This window comes from Canis lupus, chromosome 28, assembly GCF_003254725.2.
Source record: "Canis lupus dingo isolate Sandy chromosome 28, ASM325472v2, whole genome shotgun sequence".
In the NCBI taxonomy this organism is placed as follows: domain Eukaryota; kingdom Metazoa; phylum Chordata; class Mammalia; order Carnivora; family Canidae; genus Canis; species Canis lupus.
Window position 1 is genome coordinate 28,867,025 of NC_064270.1, and position 15,616 is coordinate 28,882,640.

The 15,616-nt window shown below is 36.5% G+C and overlaps 1 protein-coding gene across 5 annotated transcripts in view; it reads right to left on the reverse strand.

The window, feature by feature from the left end:
* Positions 1 to 1,294: 1,294 nt before the first annotated feature.
* FAM204A (family with sequence similarity 204 member A) overlaps positions 1,295 to 15,616 on the reverse strand; it is a 35,073-nt gene continuing 20,751 nt past the window's right edge. For 4 of the 5 annotated variants that reach the window (XM_049103630.1, XM_025467378.3, XM_049103629.1 and 1 more), the window contains exons 7-8: positions 1,971 to 2,077; positions 1,295 to 1,493 (exon numbers count right to left, since the gene is read on the reverse strand). In XM_049103630.1, coding sequence (XP_048959587.1) covers positions 1,442 to 1,493; positions 1,971 to 2,077 — 159 coding nt within the window. In that variant the 3' untranslated portion in view covers positions 1,295 to 1,441. Of the gene's footprint in view, positions 1,494 to 1,970; positions 2,078 to 5,367; positions 5,561 to 15,616 lie in introns of all 5 variants that reach the window. The other variant, XR_004810065.2, reaches the window with a different exon arrangement.

Sequence of the window (15,616 nt, forward strand, 5' to 3'; positions counted from 1 at the left end):
TCATAACTAGTTATTTCCTTACTCCAGAACACAGGAAAAACATTAAATAGGCTACCACAAATTCGTAAAATTTTGTTACTATTTTAAATCTAAAAATAAAATAATAATAAAACAATAATCATAACTAATTTTCTAATGATCCTGAATTTATGTTATCAACACAGAGAAAGTTAATACCAGCCAGCAAGAAAACCTCTGACGAAGACTGAGGAAGGGAGGTGAACTGATGAAAGCAGGGATAAGCAGCTCTTTACCTTTACTAAGTACTTGGCAGGGAGCTGTCAAAATAAACACCCAGTCTTTTTTGCCAGTTTCTTATATGATTGCTCAAAGCTCCTTCTAGTTAGGACTATGAAACACATATCTAGTGAAAACTATTTCCCATGGCACCAATCTACCTCATCTTCATTAATTCATTCCATCTTTAAAGAAGCAATAGGGAGGAGTGCCTGGGTGGCTCAGTCAGTTAAGCATCAGACTCCTGATTTCCACTCAGGTCATGATCTCAGGGTCCTGGGATCAAGCTCCATATCAGGCTCCGTGCTCAGCACCCAGAGTGCTTGGGATCTCTCTCCCTCTGCCCTTCTCCCAGCTCGTGCTCTCTCTCTCAAATAAAGAAAATCTTAAAAAAAAAAAAAAAAAGTAATGGGAAAGAGGAGTAAAAACAAACTGTGTTCTTGGAAGGTTCTAAGTTGTATCTTCTGGAGTTGTAACTGTCTAGTACAATTATACCATCTTCTCTTCTAAGAACCATCTCATAATTTAAGAAATGACATGGCTGAGAGAGTTTTTTAGGAAGACATTTCCAGGCAGAGCTGAATTTAAATCATCATCCAAATACTACATTCTGACCTTTTTAAAATTTTAACATTTTATCTGAAGGTATACAAAATTTAGTCAATTGCTGTCATTATTTGACTGTGAAATATCAACTCTATTGCCTCCAATAAAGAATAATTACTTTTATAACATTAAGATAATTAAAGTCATTTGTAAAGACAGTATCAATTGAGACTTCATTGCACTACTAATCTATTATAAACAAATGCCAATCTTAAAACATAATTCCAGAGTGAGTGCAGTTCCACTGGGTACAGAGAAGAACGAACAAGGAACTCCCTGGCTATGCTACACCAAATGGATGAAAAGTAAAACTGATTTTATACTAGAGGGCTAAATAAATAAATAAATAATTTTCCCCCAGTACGTATGCTTAGATTTCTCATACAAATAACAGATCACTCCATCTTATTCACTTCAATAGAAGGAACTCTTTAGAAAAAGACTGACAAGATTTAATAACCAACTCCCAAATTTTATACTTATTTTTCCAGCTTCTATTAGTTTCCTGATATAGTTAACATTATCAGCAAATTGAGCAGTTGAAGACTCAGGTAAAAACCCAAGTCAAGACTCAAATGTCTTGAGGAATTCTGGCAAGTTACATATATCCCATGTTGCTCTTGGTTTCCCATCTCTTCTTTGCTTCAAACCTAAAATAAAGAACATAAAAAGCTCAATTTATTTCTAAATACTTTCCTAGACATGCTAACTAAGTGACACAGTAAAATAAACTTCAAACATTTTCACATACTCCATCGATGACAAAATAAGTATCAAAAAGGTTGAAGAGGGACACCTGGGTGGCTCAGCAGTTTAGCGCCTGCCTTTGGCCCAGGGCATCGCGGGATCGAGCCCCATATCAGGCTCTCTGCATGGAATCTGCTTTTCTCTGCCTATGTCTCTGTTTCTTTCTCTCTGCATCTCTCGTGAATAAATAAAATCTTAAAAAAAAAAAAAAGGATGAAGAAATGCCTCCATATTTATAATCTGATAAACACGCAGCAGAGATACAAAAAATAAAATCAGTAACAATCAGACACCAACTGGATTCATATGATGTATCCCAGGATTTCTGTAATTCCTATCAAGTTACTAGAATTATTAGTAAAAATCTTAAACAAACTTACCCCCATGCAAGTTTTTTCTTTTTTCGAGCAACCTGCGAATTTTCAGCATCCTTTTTGGCTTTTACAAAGTTGTGGCAGGCAACTGCTTTGGCAATTTTAACACCAAGCTAAGAGTTACAAAGGAGAAAAACAAACAGTGAAAAAGAAATATTCTAGCTCATACAAGAATTATAGTAATATAAATACTTGAGAACTTGTGGATAAGAAAGCCATATCTACAAATTAGGAATTCTTATGCTCAGGCCCCCTTGAAGAAGCAAAGTGAACAAAAGTACCGATGTGGCCCATATTTCCCTCTATACCCTGGCTGTCCCAGTCTCCTGGATGGAAATCCTTCCCAAACCGAGGGCCCTCGAGGGTCCACAAGGATATGATGCAGATCTTCGAGCTATTCCAGCATTTCAGTAGGCCAAACAGGAATTCAGCCCTGATAAGGCTGCGCACACTGACAGAGACATCAAGTTTCCTTGCTCTGGGCTAGAATTACAGCAAGTCAGTATGGTCACATCAGTTATCTCGTGCTGATCAGAGGCTCTGATTGACAGTCATAGATGTGATTAATAAAACATGGGAAAGCTAATTACTGCTTCATAAACGCACTTTGTGTGATGGGCAATAGCTTTTAGTTCATGGATAGGACACAGATATAGGGGTGCTAAGAGGTGAGAAGGCTGGGTACAAGGACTACAGTACCTGTGCTGCCTCTGTGGGCCCCTCGTTCTTGCTCAGTTTGACACCCATCTGCCCCAGTCCTGTAAGATTCAATTCAAACAAGCCTTCTTCTTATCCCACTGCCCACTGAAGTCTTCTCTAAGTCAACCTAAACAGTTTTTGTTCTGTCCTCCAGCCCTTCAGTCTCTATGCCATAACTACAGTTACCATACCCCGCTCTGCATAGGTCTGGCTGCTCAGCAAACATCTCCAGGACAAGTGTGGTGATCTTCTAGTTTTAGTGGCTCTGATTTTAAAAATGTCTGCCCACATGGATAGCTCAAAAATATCTGTTAAGAACCCAAGTTCAGCAACAAAGGCTAAAAATCTCCTTCTGGTGTTTCTTTCCTTTTCTATCCCTGAACTCACCCTAATGCATGTTAGGGGACAACAGACGTGGAAGAGAAGAAAGAACCTGGAAGCCACTGTCAAGTCAATGTGTTAGAGCCCGAGTGTTTTAGGGATCTGCTGGCCAACAGCAAGGCATCGTGGGCAGGTTAAGAGCACATGCATGAGAAGCCAACTTAGGAAAGTGAGGTTTGATATGCTTGACATTTCTTTCAGCTTATTTTGGAGAACAGTTTCCTCTAGGATAAAACAAACCAGTAGGAATCAAGCACTGCTTGGGGTTCATGAACAACAGGACACACTGATTTCATTTTCCAGTTCAAATGAGAATAGACATCAAGAATGGAAGTAACTCGGGCAGCCCCGGTGGCCCAGTGGTTTAGCACCGCCTTTGGCCCGGGGTGTGATCCTGGAGACCCAGGATCAAGTTCCGCATCAGGCTCCTTGCACGGAGCCTGCTTCTTCTCCCTCTGCCTCTCTCTTTCTCTCTGTCATGAATAAATAAAATCTTTAAAAAAAAAAAAAAAAAAAAAAGAATGGAAGTAGCTCAACAATCAAACCAGAGTGCTGAACTGGTCAACACCAATTGAAAAGCCACAGATGAAAGGATCAGTTGTGACTTAGGAGCCCACCTGAGAAAGCAGACTAACCTCAGAGTCTCAAAATTCAAACCAATACAACCAGCACCACTGCCACCTTCATTATCTTTTTTCATAGGACAATATTCACTCAACAAATATCATGAGGGCATAAAGGTATTGTCTGGCGAGGTATTGTTCTAGAAGCTAGAAGTACAGCACTGACCAAACTGAGTTTCACAGTGGGGGCTAGGCAAAAGGAGTTGCTAGTTACACTGGCTGTCTATCCATTTCAATACTGGCTTCCTTCCCTTGGTCATCCTTTTGTTTCCAGTTCTTCATCATAGAAAAGTTCAGATACGGCGACTAAGAAAAGGCTAAGAATCAAAGAGCTAGAGCATCACACCATCTAAGGAGAAAATGCAACTGCAAAGATGCTGTGGCTAATTTATTATTAAGATGGATTCCACTGAGGGATGCCTGGGTAGCTCAGTGGTTGAGCTTCTGCCTTTGGCTCAGGTTGTGATCCCAGGGTCCTGGGATCAAGTCCCACATTGGGCTCCCTGCAGGAAGTCTGCTTCTCTCTCTGTCTACATCTCTGCCTCTGTCTCTGTGTCTTTCATGAATAAATAAATAAAATCTTAAAAAAAATGGATTCCACTGAAAAATTATCCATTTGTCATAAACATCAAAATCAGGTTGGGCACCTGTCAGGTTAGGCTAGCCAAAACTGTACCTCTCATACAAATCCCCAAATCCCACTGGCTGAACTTTTATATTTTGTTTCACTTCTAGTCAGCTATGGGCTCTCCTCCATCTTGTGGCACCAGCATTTCAACGTCTGACTTTAAAGTTTGCTGCGGCAGAGGAAAAGAAGGTTGGAGGGTCTCACACGGGCTCTTAAATGCTTTCGTCCAGAGGTGACACATATTGTTTCTGCCCATAGTTCTCTGTCACAACTATTCACACAATTCTGCCTAAAGCAAGGTGGCTGGGATCATGGGGTGTTGTGGGCTCCCAGAGGAGCAATGAATACACCTAAGAAACTGTCTACTGTCATAAAACACAGCTTGCTACCTGAGTTAGGATGTATGCCATGTCTCTCCACATTCATGTAGAATATTTAGTATCCTCTCTGCCCCTCACCCCCCACAAGGTAAAATGTAGAACTCTGTGTTTTTCTGTTTAACTATATTCCTATGTATTATGTATCAAATGCAAATTTGATATATGATATAGTTTTGCCAAGTCTACCTCCCGACAAAAGTCCCATTTGGCTAGTTTATCTTATATTTAAATTGAGCCTATACTTGGAGGATAAAACAAAAATGGTCTAAACCATATCTGCCATGTACCATTAAGCATGTGAAAAAATTATTTTCTAAAACTGTTGTAAATCAAGATGTAGCTTATATTTTTAACTTATTGAAATTTCCCAACATGGGTTTTCTGGATTGGGGGATGAGTAAACCAAAGAGTATCTCAATGTGCTTGATTTAAATGTGGAGCTCATCAACATGGTCACAGACCCTAAGAAAGTAAAAGCTTTTTGTTTTCTGGCAACATCAAGGCCAAGCTAGCACAGTCAGCATCACAGTAAGGATTCAGAGCATACATTCCATAAGACATAGTATAAATTTGTTAAAAATAATTCATTAAAACATGTAAAACACATATTTACACAAGAGGGCTCTACCATTTCTGTGGACTAAGTAAATATAACAAATGGCTGGGTATATAGGTAATACTTTCAAACAGACCTGTTCATGTAAAAGGTATATTTTCCAACTGTATTTTTCTTGGGTTAGGTTAAATGGAATGTTCTTCAACTGATAAACATTCAACAAGCCTGGTCTATGTATTTTATAGAAAGAATCTTTTGGCTTGTAATGATGATGAAAAGTCATATCAATTTTGTGTCCTTCACATGCTTAAAATGTGTTTCACTTATTCCTGTGGAGAAAGAAAAAAAGAACAGAAATATTTGGCAATATGAAAGGATAATAAGATCTTCTATGGAAGAGACAGTTGAGAAGAAACTCATTTTCCCAGGCAAAGATGACTAACCCGAGTTCCCAAAGATAAAAGAATATCGTGCTATGTTTCAGTATTATAAGTAATATAGGCCAACAAGAATCCCCCTTTTACTTCTGTAAAAAAGAAAAATGTATCTTCATGCCCAAAGTAAACATCACAAAAGCTTGGTCAACGGTTTTCATATTAAAAAAAAAAAATGTTTCAGGTCATCAGATAACTATAGCAACACAATGTGGAGAGAAAATTTTTAAAATGAATAAAAATATATACAGAATTTCTTGTATGTGTAGCCAAAGTATCAGCATTTTCCATATAGAACATCCAATATTTTGCTGCATTTTAATTAAGGTGTCTAAACATTATCACAAAGAACTGCAAATTGGTCAGAGCAAGCGGTAAGGAAAATTAAGCTCTAAAGGCTTTTTATCACCATATTTCAGGAACCAAGGGTGTAAAATGTTCTAATTTGGGATATATTAAAAGCCATAAAAGGTCTTTCAAAAAGATTAATGGTACTTTGCTTGGATTTAAGATAAGGGCTTTAGCTGGTTGGAAAAGCAGGGCCCTGGCTGGACCCTTGGGGCATTCATCTTTACAGCCACTTGGAAGATTTGTAAAAGCGTCTGCATAACCTCAAGCAAATGCACGGCGACATTTTTTTAATTCCTTTCAATTTTACAGGTTTAGCATGTGTAAATCATATTGGGCTGTAAAATAGATATAATGGCACATCTTGTAACATAGTAGAGATTTTTAAAAGACAAACTTTCAAAATAAAGTTGGTTTTTTTTCTTGCTAAACCTGTGCCAATTCTAAAGTTTGCTGATAATCATTTGAAGCATCTGATTCAAACAGCTTAATCTAGCATAACTGTAAACTTCTTATCCATTTCATAAAATATTTTACTCATCTCAAAATTACTAGCTTGTAACAGATTTATGAAGTTTTCTTCCCTTTTGAACACTTTCAAGGCACTTATTTAAAAATACCAATTATCATACTTTAACTTTTTATGGAATAATAGGTCTCTATGAAAAATATTTATGCCATTCTCTTTTGTTCTTTAATTAAATGAAAACAGATGTTTTCTGAAGTAAAGCGGAACCATTACTGGAGTACTTAAAGTGTTAAGGTCTTTAATTTTTATATCAGTTTGGTCGACAATTCCTGATTGTCTTTACTCAAGCTCAACATTAATGTCAAGCAAGTTACCTAGGAGACGAAAGAGATCAAAGAGACAAAAACCCCTCCAATGTCTGATTAATCAAGCCTGCAAACAGCTTATTTCTTTTAGCCTGCATGCAAGTATGAAAATGAGATTCTGGGAGCCGAACATTGTGCAGATTTGTTCATTCTTATCAGAACAAAGCCAGCGGCAGCTTATTTCATGGATCATTGGCACTGTCATCACTGCTACACAGAACGGGTGACAGCTCCTCATTTTGAGGCTTGAACAAAATTAGCAAAAAGTCGGCACAAATTAGCCTCTCATCTTTTTGGTAATATGACATTATTCATTTACTTTTTATCCAATTTTTAATTTTTTCCTTGTCAGCTATCCCTTTCTAGTGTCTCTTGCATAGCATCATAAAATGCCTTCGTAAAAACAAGCAAAGAAATAGCCAAAGTTGAAATAACATGGAAAGTTCAAAAAGCAAATAAGAAAAAGCTCTTCCAATGACTGATGATGCTTTGTGTTTTTTGTAACTTTCAAAACTCTGCACTAATATTAATAGCTCAGAATATCTCGCAGTTAAGGAGTTTTATGAAATTAGTTGTGTATTTCAATAAAGAATATGATGTGGCTAATCTGTTTTACTCGATCTAGAATGTAATGTGGTAATATGCTATAGTGAATTTGGGGTGTCTGCACCTGAGACTGGTACCCCTCCTTGGTCATACCTGAGATGCCAAAGCTATGAGGACTACAAACAAGCTATACTCCATCCAGTCATTTAAACTCTGAGCTTACATCGTCATTTTCTGTTATAGGAAATAGCCTAATTTCATTGTCATCTTAAAATGTGCACAAACGTTTACACATTTGTGTGCTATATATATCTATGTGCGTGCAAAATTGTAGAAACACCTATTATTTATTTTTGTACCTCAACTGCCTATCAGTTAAAGCCAAGTAGTTTTTACTTCAAAATATAACCCAACAAATCTCGTTTTAGAAACCTGTCATGATATATTTATATACCCATATCATATATATCATGTGTATATACACATATATATACTTACATATGATTTCACCCTGTAATTTATAAAAATAATATGTATTTGGTCCATGAGGTGTAAGAAGATATACTTTGATTCCTATACTCAACTTTGATTTCACAGTGAAATAGTTTATATAACACCTGTTTTAATGATGACTATTAAGGCTTCAAATTATATGTAGATTATAGTAATCCAGAGGAGGGCGAAAAGATGTTATACTGTTGAAATTACTCCTGGATATAGACATTTATATTCAAGCAACTTATCCCATTCATAAGGGAAAAAAAGCATTAAAAAATTAACCATAAGCTGTTAGATGCTTTACACAGTCCCCATAAGAAAGACAGTTTTTTTTTAAAGAACTGTAGTACTGTTTTCAGCAATTTCTTTATCTCTGTTCTTCTAAGTAAGAAAGCTTATTAACAAGCTTTGAACTTAAAATCACATTTACAATAATGTGCCATCAACAGTTTTATAAGCTAATTAGAAAAAGATTAATTAATGACTGGCTGCTAATAAAATGGCAATCATGAAGAAAGAAACCAAGGGTGCTAAGCTTCAACTACCACCAATTAAGAGCTAATTACAAACAAATTATATATGTGTTTTGCTGTGGGCTTTAATTTACTAAAATGGTTTTAATTAAAAGAGAAAACATGCTGATTAATTGAACTGCAGAAAAAATCTACAGTATAAACTGTGCTTTGTCTGTCTCTTTAATTAGACTTGTAACATCTGAAATCTTTTCTTAAGGTTTGTTAAAAGCACAGATAAACATAATTAAAAGAGAGTATAAGGAACACCATTCTAGGTGATCATCCAATCATACCACAAAGGTTAAAAGAAGACATCCTCAATGCAAGGAGATCTAAGTAGGCACACCTAAAAACCTGAGAAAGAAACCCATCATTCAGCCCCATTTTTAGTTTTCTCATATTAACATGGTCCAACTTCAAGGCTATACACAATTTTGTATGGGATCCACTCCACGTAAAGGAATTCACATAGCTAAACCTTCCCTTACCTGGATAGGCACAGCTTCTTTCCCACACACTCTGATCACTGTTCATCTACATGAAATTACTGAAATTACCTCTAACAACTCAGAAGAACAAGGCTTCAAAGAGTTAAAATCACCATTTAAAAGCCCCCCGGGACTACGCTCAGACTACACAATGATACACAGAAGAACATTTAAATTAAAAAACCACTGAGAAATGACCAAAGTTAATGAAAGTAAGTCAGTTCTAGATGATCCTTAGCAGATACACACAGCTCCCCACAGCAGAGAAGGCCCAACTTCCCCAGGTGGCTGAGCACACTGCTGCCAGCAGAAGGCTGCGCAGTGACGGCTTCTCTCTCTCCCCAGTGTCCTAGATTCCTTTCTGCTGCCAATCAGTGAAATATACCACAAAGAAAATGGTTCTAAACTCTCCTGTCTTAACTGGAAAGAGAAAAAACAACAACGACGACAATAACAACGAAACCACAAAGAAAAAATAAGGGACAGAAGGCAGAGCAGTAACATTTCAAGGAGAAACATAAAATATATTTTGTGGGCATTAGATGACTTTGTATGAAATAATGTATTCTTTACCTACACCTCCTGGTACTAGCAACAAAAATAATATCCTTTCTGTAAAAATGAAATGCTGAAATGGATATTTAAAGTCTCTCTCTCTAATATATATATATATATAATATTCCATGCATTTTACTTTGTTTACCCAATCTTCAGTGGCAAGAGATCACGATAATTAAGAAAACAGAAAGAATCTGCCATCCTTAGAGTCACACATTCCAATGATAAATTCTTACAATAGGTAATTGGAATATACATTCAGCTTCATATCTGAATGAACTGTTTTACCTTTGGAAACATAGTTGTTAAAATATTTCTACTGAAAAAAAAGCAAACACGAAAATGAAAAAATAATTTTGCTCTCTGGATTAAAGACCCAAAGAGCTCAGAATGACAAAATTTGCTTCATTGTAATATGTCTTTAAATTCAGTTTTCTTTTTGGGGGGGGGCGGGAAGACACGAAATGCAAACAGATTAGAGCTTTTGAAAATAGCACTAACAAAAAGTAACTTCAAACTTACCAAGTTTGACAGAATCTGTATTTCAAAAATTTAAACAAATATATCAAGTCTGAACCCTACACATGATAACATTCCAGGTACTTTGACAGGTACATCTGCCAAAATTGTATTATCTGGGGGGAAGAGGAGGGTGATTCAAACTCTTACCCCATTACGACAACACTGCATGTACATCAACATAAAACTAAAACTGAGAATGAAAAGAGCAAATTGTAGTCGGTGTCCTCTCAGAGAAACTAAAGCCTAACAACGAAGTGCACTGGAGAAATTCTGAATGCTAGAGAGAGTGTGGGAGTACTCGCGGCATCTTTGAGAAAGGACCCTGTCTTAAATATGCACATAGAATGCAGCAACTACCTCCTCCAACATATATATATGCCCCTCTTCAATGACGACGCCTTCAGACTTTTTAGAAAATCACTCTAGAACTAGAGCTTAGTCTACAAATTAATCATCTCTCCAAATTAGAGAGCATTTTATTTAACTAGGAAAGAACACCATCAATTCAACCATTAGTTTTTTAAAAAGGCCATTCTCACCTTTGTTATTTAAGTATTAACAAACTATATATTTCAACAATATTAACTTCACCCGTTTTGGAATCCAAAAATTTAAATCGTCTTACTTAATTCATAAAATTCAAATTTAACTCTCAGTTTAATTCATACTGCCAATGTCATGAATGCTCTTTCTAGGTTACACAAAATAATTATCATGTTACAACATGAAGTACTGCTGTTTACAAAGAATTAAGTTTAGCTGGTGCTGCCAAAGACAGCACAAAGTTCAAACAAAATGCACAGGCAGCCTCTCTTCATTTCTACTCTGACACTGTTCAGTTATAACTGAAATCAACTGGAGCAATGTATCGAGTTAATGTGACTAGATGTGACTCACTCCATGGCAAGAAACTCACTGCTGCCAAACCAAGAGGGTTTTATTTATCTACAGGAGGCTAATGTGAAGATGCCTAGAGAAAAATTCTTTCCAAAATGTGACATTAAGCCTACGTGCTGCCTACTTATTAATTAAATCTAGGCTTTAGCACTTAATTTTAAAACGCTTCTACTGATTTCTATGAATCGGTATAACCTGGATTGTAAAAAAAGATAATGTGTCAGAAAAGACCAGTACCAAAGGATGGAATTTTTAAGGATCACTATCAATGAACAGAATATACTTCCAATTTAGGTCTAAGGTTAACAAGCCACAAATATGCTCAAATACTTTGTGTATGGGAAAATGGTATTTTTTTAAAAACAACTTTTTAAAAAATTAGAACAGTTTCATCAATATGACACAAACCCAAATATATTTTTCCCCTGCATCTCTCCTCCAAGACTGTTAATGACAAAGAAGTATTTAATCAACAGGAGGGACAGTCCCAAGGCAACTACGTTACTACACAGCAAAACCAAAGATGTTAGCACAATCAAGGTTTCAAACCTGTGAATTTGAGCCGTCCCCTAAAACCAGAAAATACATATCCTTGATGTGATCGTTAATTTAAGTGAATGTGATTCTGGAAAAATATGCATTTGTTATGCTACAATGATAGTGCATGAACAAACAGTATACTGTTGTTTTTGTTTCTGTTTTTTGAGAAACTGTTTTCATGGCCCATTCGCAGGCATGGTTCTACTTTTGGCTTCATTTTTTTCAATACTGATGCTGCCCTATTGGTTTCACAGGCTTATAAATGTTAAACATCAAAAATTAGTTTCACTTATTATGGTTGGAAAAGGCTTTAAGAACTCTGGGATCTGTGCCTCTGAGCAAAGGCTTTATCAGCAGGTCCCAGTCTCTGCTTCTTGAAAAAAGAAAACGGAACTGATTAAAAACCAATATACCTGACTTCCAAAAGGACACCTACCATGCACGTATACAGTTAATTCATAAAGGGTTTCTGCCCCAAACTCACAATCACTTACTTTTCAAAATCCCATCTCTCATATCTGTGGTAACTGGTACCAAGGGAATAAATATGAAAAATTAAATCTCAAACTGAACTATTTATTCAAGAATTCTATCTAGATTACTTTATTCTTCATGGATGTTTAATGACCATCAGTATCTTTCCAAAGTCTGTGTCTGAACTGCAAACACTGTCCAGATGTTTTGCCATTTATGCAAGGAAAAGAATAGAATTTTATTTTTTCTTTTAATCAGTATTCTTTAACCTCACACTAAATAAATTTAACTTGTTTTACTAGAAGCAGGCATTATATTTGTATGGAAGTAAAAAAGAAAAAAAAAACTTGAGAAAAATGCTTACTATCCTTACAAATGATGAAAATATCCTATATTTCTGAAGCAATCTCATTTATCATAAATGTAACAGGAAATAACAAGCTTAAAATGGAAAATACCTAGTCAGTGCTATGTGATTCACATTTCTACCAAAGCAGTGTAACAAAACAAAACGCAAAAAAAGAAACCTAATATCCTCAAAGATAACACACATCTCGGAGGCTGGTAAGGCATACAGTCCTGTACATTCTGACACGCAGCTTCAAATGGCAGAGGAAGGAAGGCTCACCAGTGATCCCTGACAAAGCAGGTAAGGTGGGAGTTAACATGCAACTGCTGGTGAGCACAGGGCCACGGTGACCCCATCTCCTCCCAGTGCATCATTTAAAAAAACTATATCCAATTTTTCAATTGTCCAGGTTTTACAGAGAGATTTAACAGATACATAAAAGATTATATATAACTCAATATCTCACTTAAGACAAATTTTAGGTCTGGTTTGCCAGGTAAAGATGAAAAATACAATTAAGTAACATTTTAAAAATCCAGTTTGGCAACCACCATGATTAATAACTGTCCTAAACAGGAAAAGAATTAGCAGTGGATGCTAAAACCAATGGGTAAAGTATAATGACAGACAGAATATTTACACAGTCTCAAATTATCACCCATCTTGCCACGAGATACTTATTAATTACATATGGGGAAAGAGTAATGTAATAATAATGTGGAGAAACCCAGGGACACTGCCTTACCAAAACTTCAAAGCAGTATCATCAATAAATGGGACAAGCAGATACCAAGTGCCTCCTAGTATCTTGCGTTGAGACAGACACAGCATCATTTATGTGATATTCCTGCCAAAAGTGCATGAGGAAACAATAGATAAACCAAAACTGAAGGATATCCTACAAAATAATTGGACTCCTCAAAAATGCTAATGTCCTAATAAATAAAGACAGACTGAGGAACTTTCCAGAATGAAGAAGAATAAAGAGACATAACAACAAAATGCAATGTCCTAGACCAGGAAGAAGAAACCATTTTTTCTGCTATAAAAGAAATCAGTGAGACATTTGGCAAATCTAAATGAAGTATATAAATCAGGATGAATGGTAAAGCAAATGTTAAATGTTAACAGCTTGGGTATCTAGGTGAAAGTGAACAGAAAATCTTTTCACAAGCTTTGCAACTTTCTGAAAGTCAAATTATTACAAAATTAAACTTTTTTTTAAACTCAAATACATTCAACTTTTAATATTTCAGCACTATTAACTTTACCTAGAAAAACACAGAGCCTGCAATAAAGTAAATGCTTCTCTCTGAATTCCCCCTTAAGATGGGGGTGCTAATCAACAGAAAAAGACAAAAAGAAAAACAACCAGCCATGGTTGGGTCATGTGGAGCCCACATTCTAAAGCTGCAGACTAGGCCTTGCATTATTTTTTCTTCTGGTAATAAGCCAAGATCCGAAAAAAGTAACTGACCTGGGGCCGCTCGCTGAGTCACACTCACCTTGTTATTTGGTAGACATCACAAAATACCTAACTCTCAGGTCTTCCAAGAGGAAGACTGGACAAGCAATGACACGGGGACACCAGTTTGTTGAATCCTATGATCCCTGAGAGAGAGGTAATGACAAGTCTACAGTGTTTCTAAGAACAATCAGGAAGCCATACCCTAAGGCCTCACTGGATTTTATTATGTTTCTTTCCTTAGCTTTAGTATAACTATACAGGCATTTCAGAGATCAGCCACATGCTGATGGTACAGCATTTGCTGGAGAGCAAACAGTCCTAAATACCCACAATTTTTAAAGAGATTCAAGAGACACCATCTCAAACATGTGGCACAACATGGACCAAAGTGGTATATTTAAGGACCAGTTCTCCAAAAGGGTTGCTTCTGACCCAAATGAGGTGGATATTCAGAGAAAGCTGCCAAAGGCTTCCATACCTGCCTATTTAGATGTGACCAAGACTTAGCGATTGATTGGTGTTGCTGCCCTGCGAGCCTTTGAGTCTCTGAAAGCCCACTTATGCCTTCAGCCACTACCTCCATCATACATCCTACTGTGCCTACCCCTCATCATCCTTGCAGCCAGATCCACTTTTATCCATGGGACTCTCTTCCAGCCCTGAAGCATATCCCTCCCCACCCTTCTCTGACATTTCAAGGTCAACTCTCCAAAATTTGGAGAGGAGATATACTACTGATATAATCCACTATTTTGTATATACTTGCAGGCTACCCAAGAATCTTAACCACTACGTCTAACAACAATTCTACGGAAAAGTAAGTTCCAGATGCCAAAATAGTAACAACAAACATTAAGTGCTCTATTATGGGACAGAATCTTAGAGATGGTCTTTAACACAAAGCTGATTTGCAGAGATAAGTGCCAGGTACACACCAAGCTGAAGAAGCCACTATAATAACTGCCAACTGACACTTAAATCTTATCAAGGTTGTGGTACCATTCAACACACTATCAAATTCATCTTATTAAAATATAATAGGGGTGCTTGGGTGGTGCAGTCTATTGCAGTCGGTTAAGCATCCAACTTGGTTTCAGCTCAGGGCCATAAGATCAAGCCCTGCATTGGGCTCTGCACTTAGAGCAGAGTCTGCTTGAGATTCTCTTTCCCTCTCCATCTCCCTCTGCCTCTGCCCTTCCTCACCCTGTGCCTGTGTGTGCTCATGCTCTCTAAAATAAATCTTTAAAAGAAATGTAATACTTAAAAAAATAAAATAAAATAAAATAAAAATAAAAGAAATGTAATACTTGAATCTTTGTTTGAAAACAGAGTGATAAAATGCTATTGTATCTAATAAATGTTATAATCAATAAAATCAAAACATGACTACCAAAAAAGAGAGCAAATGTCAAAGCACAAGAAATAAAAGCTGGGAAGGGAAGAATGAATCTTATGAGAAAAAAAGTAAACAATTTTTTTAAAATGTCACTTTTTGAAAGGCCCCCTAACTGCCATTTATACTGCTGCTTGCTTGTGTCTCAAACTCAAGCTCCAAGCTTCATAATTTCCTATATAGTAGCCATTTAATAAATAAGCACACATATGTAGACATGTCACAAACATAAATATTAACTACGACAATTGATCTTAATGGTTTACGGGGAAAAAGAGAACTTCTGAATCCCAAAGCCTCACTTCTGGATTTGTTTATTTCCCTACATAAAAACATATACCTTACAAGATACTTATGGCCAGCATCCAAAAATGGGAAACAGACCAACAAACAGCAATAAATAGTGGATTTTTTGCCATTGGCAGCAGAAGAGTGAAATGGTGCTTCCAGAGAAGGATTTACTGAAATAGTTAAGTTCATCACTAGCCTCATTTGTTTAGAACAAATGCTCACCTGTAGGT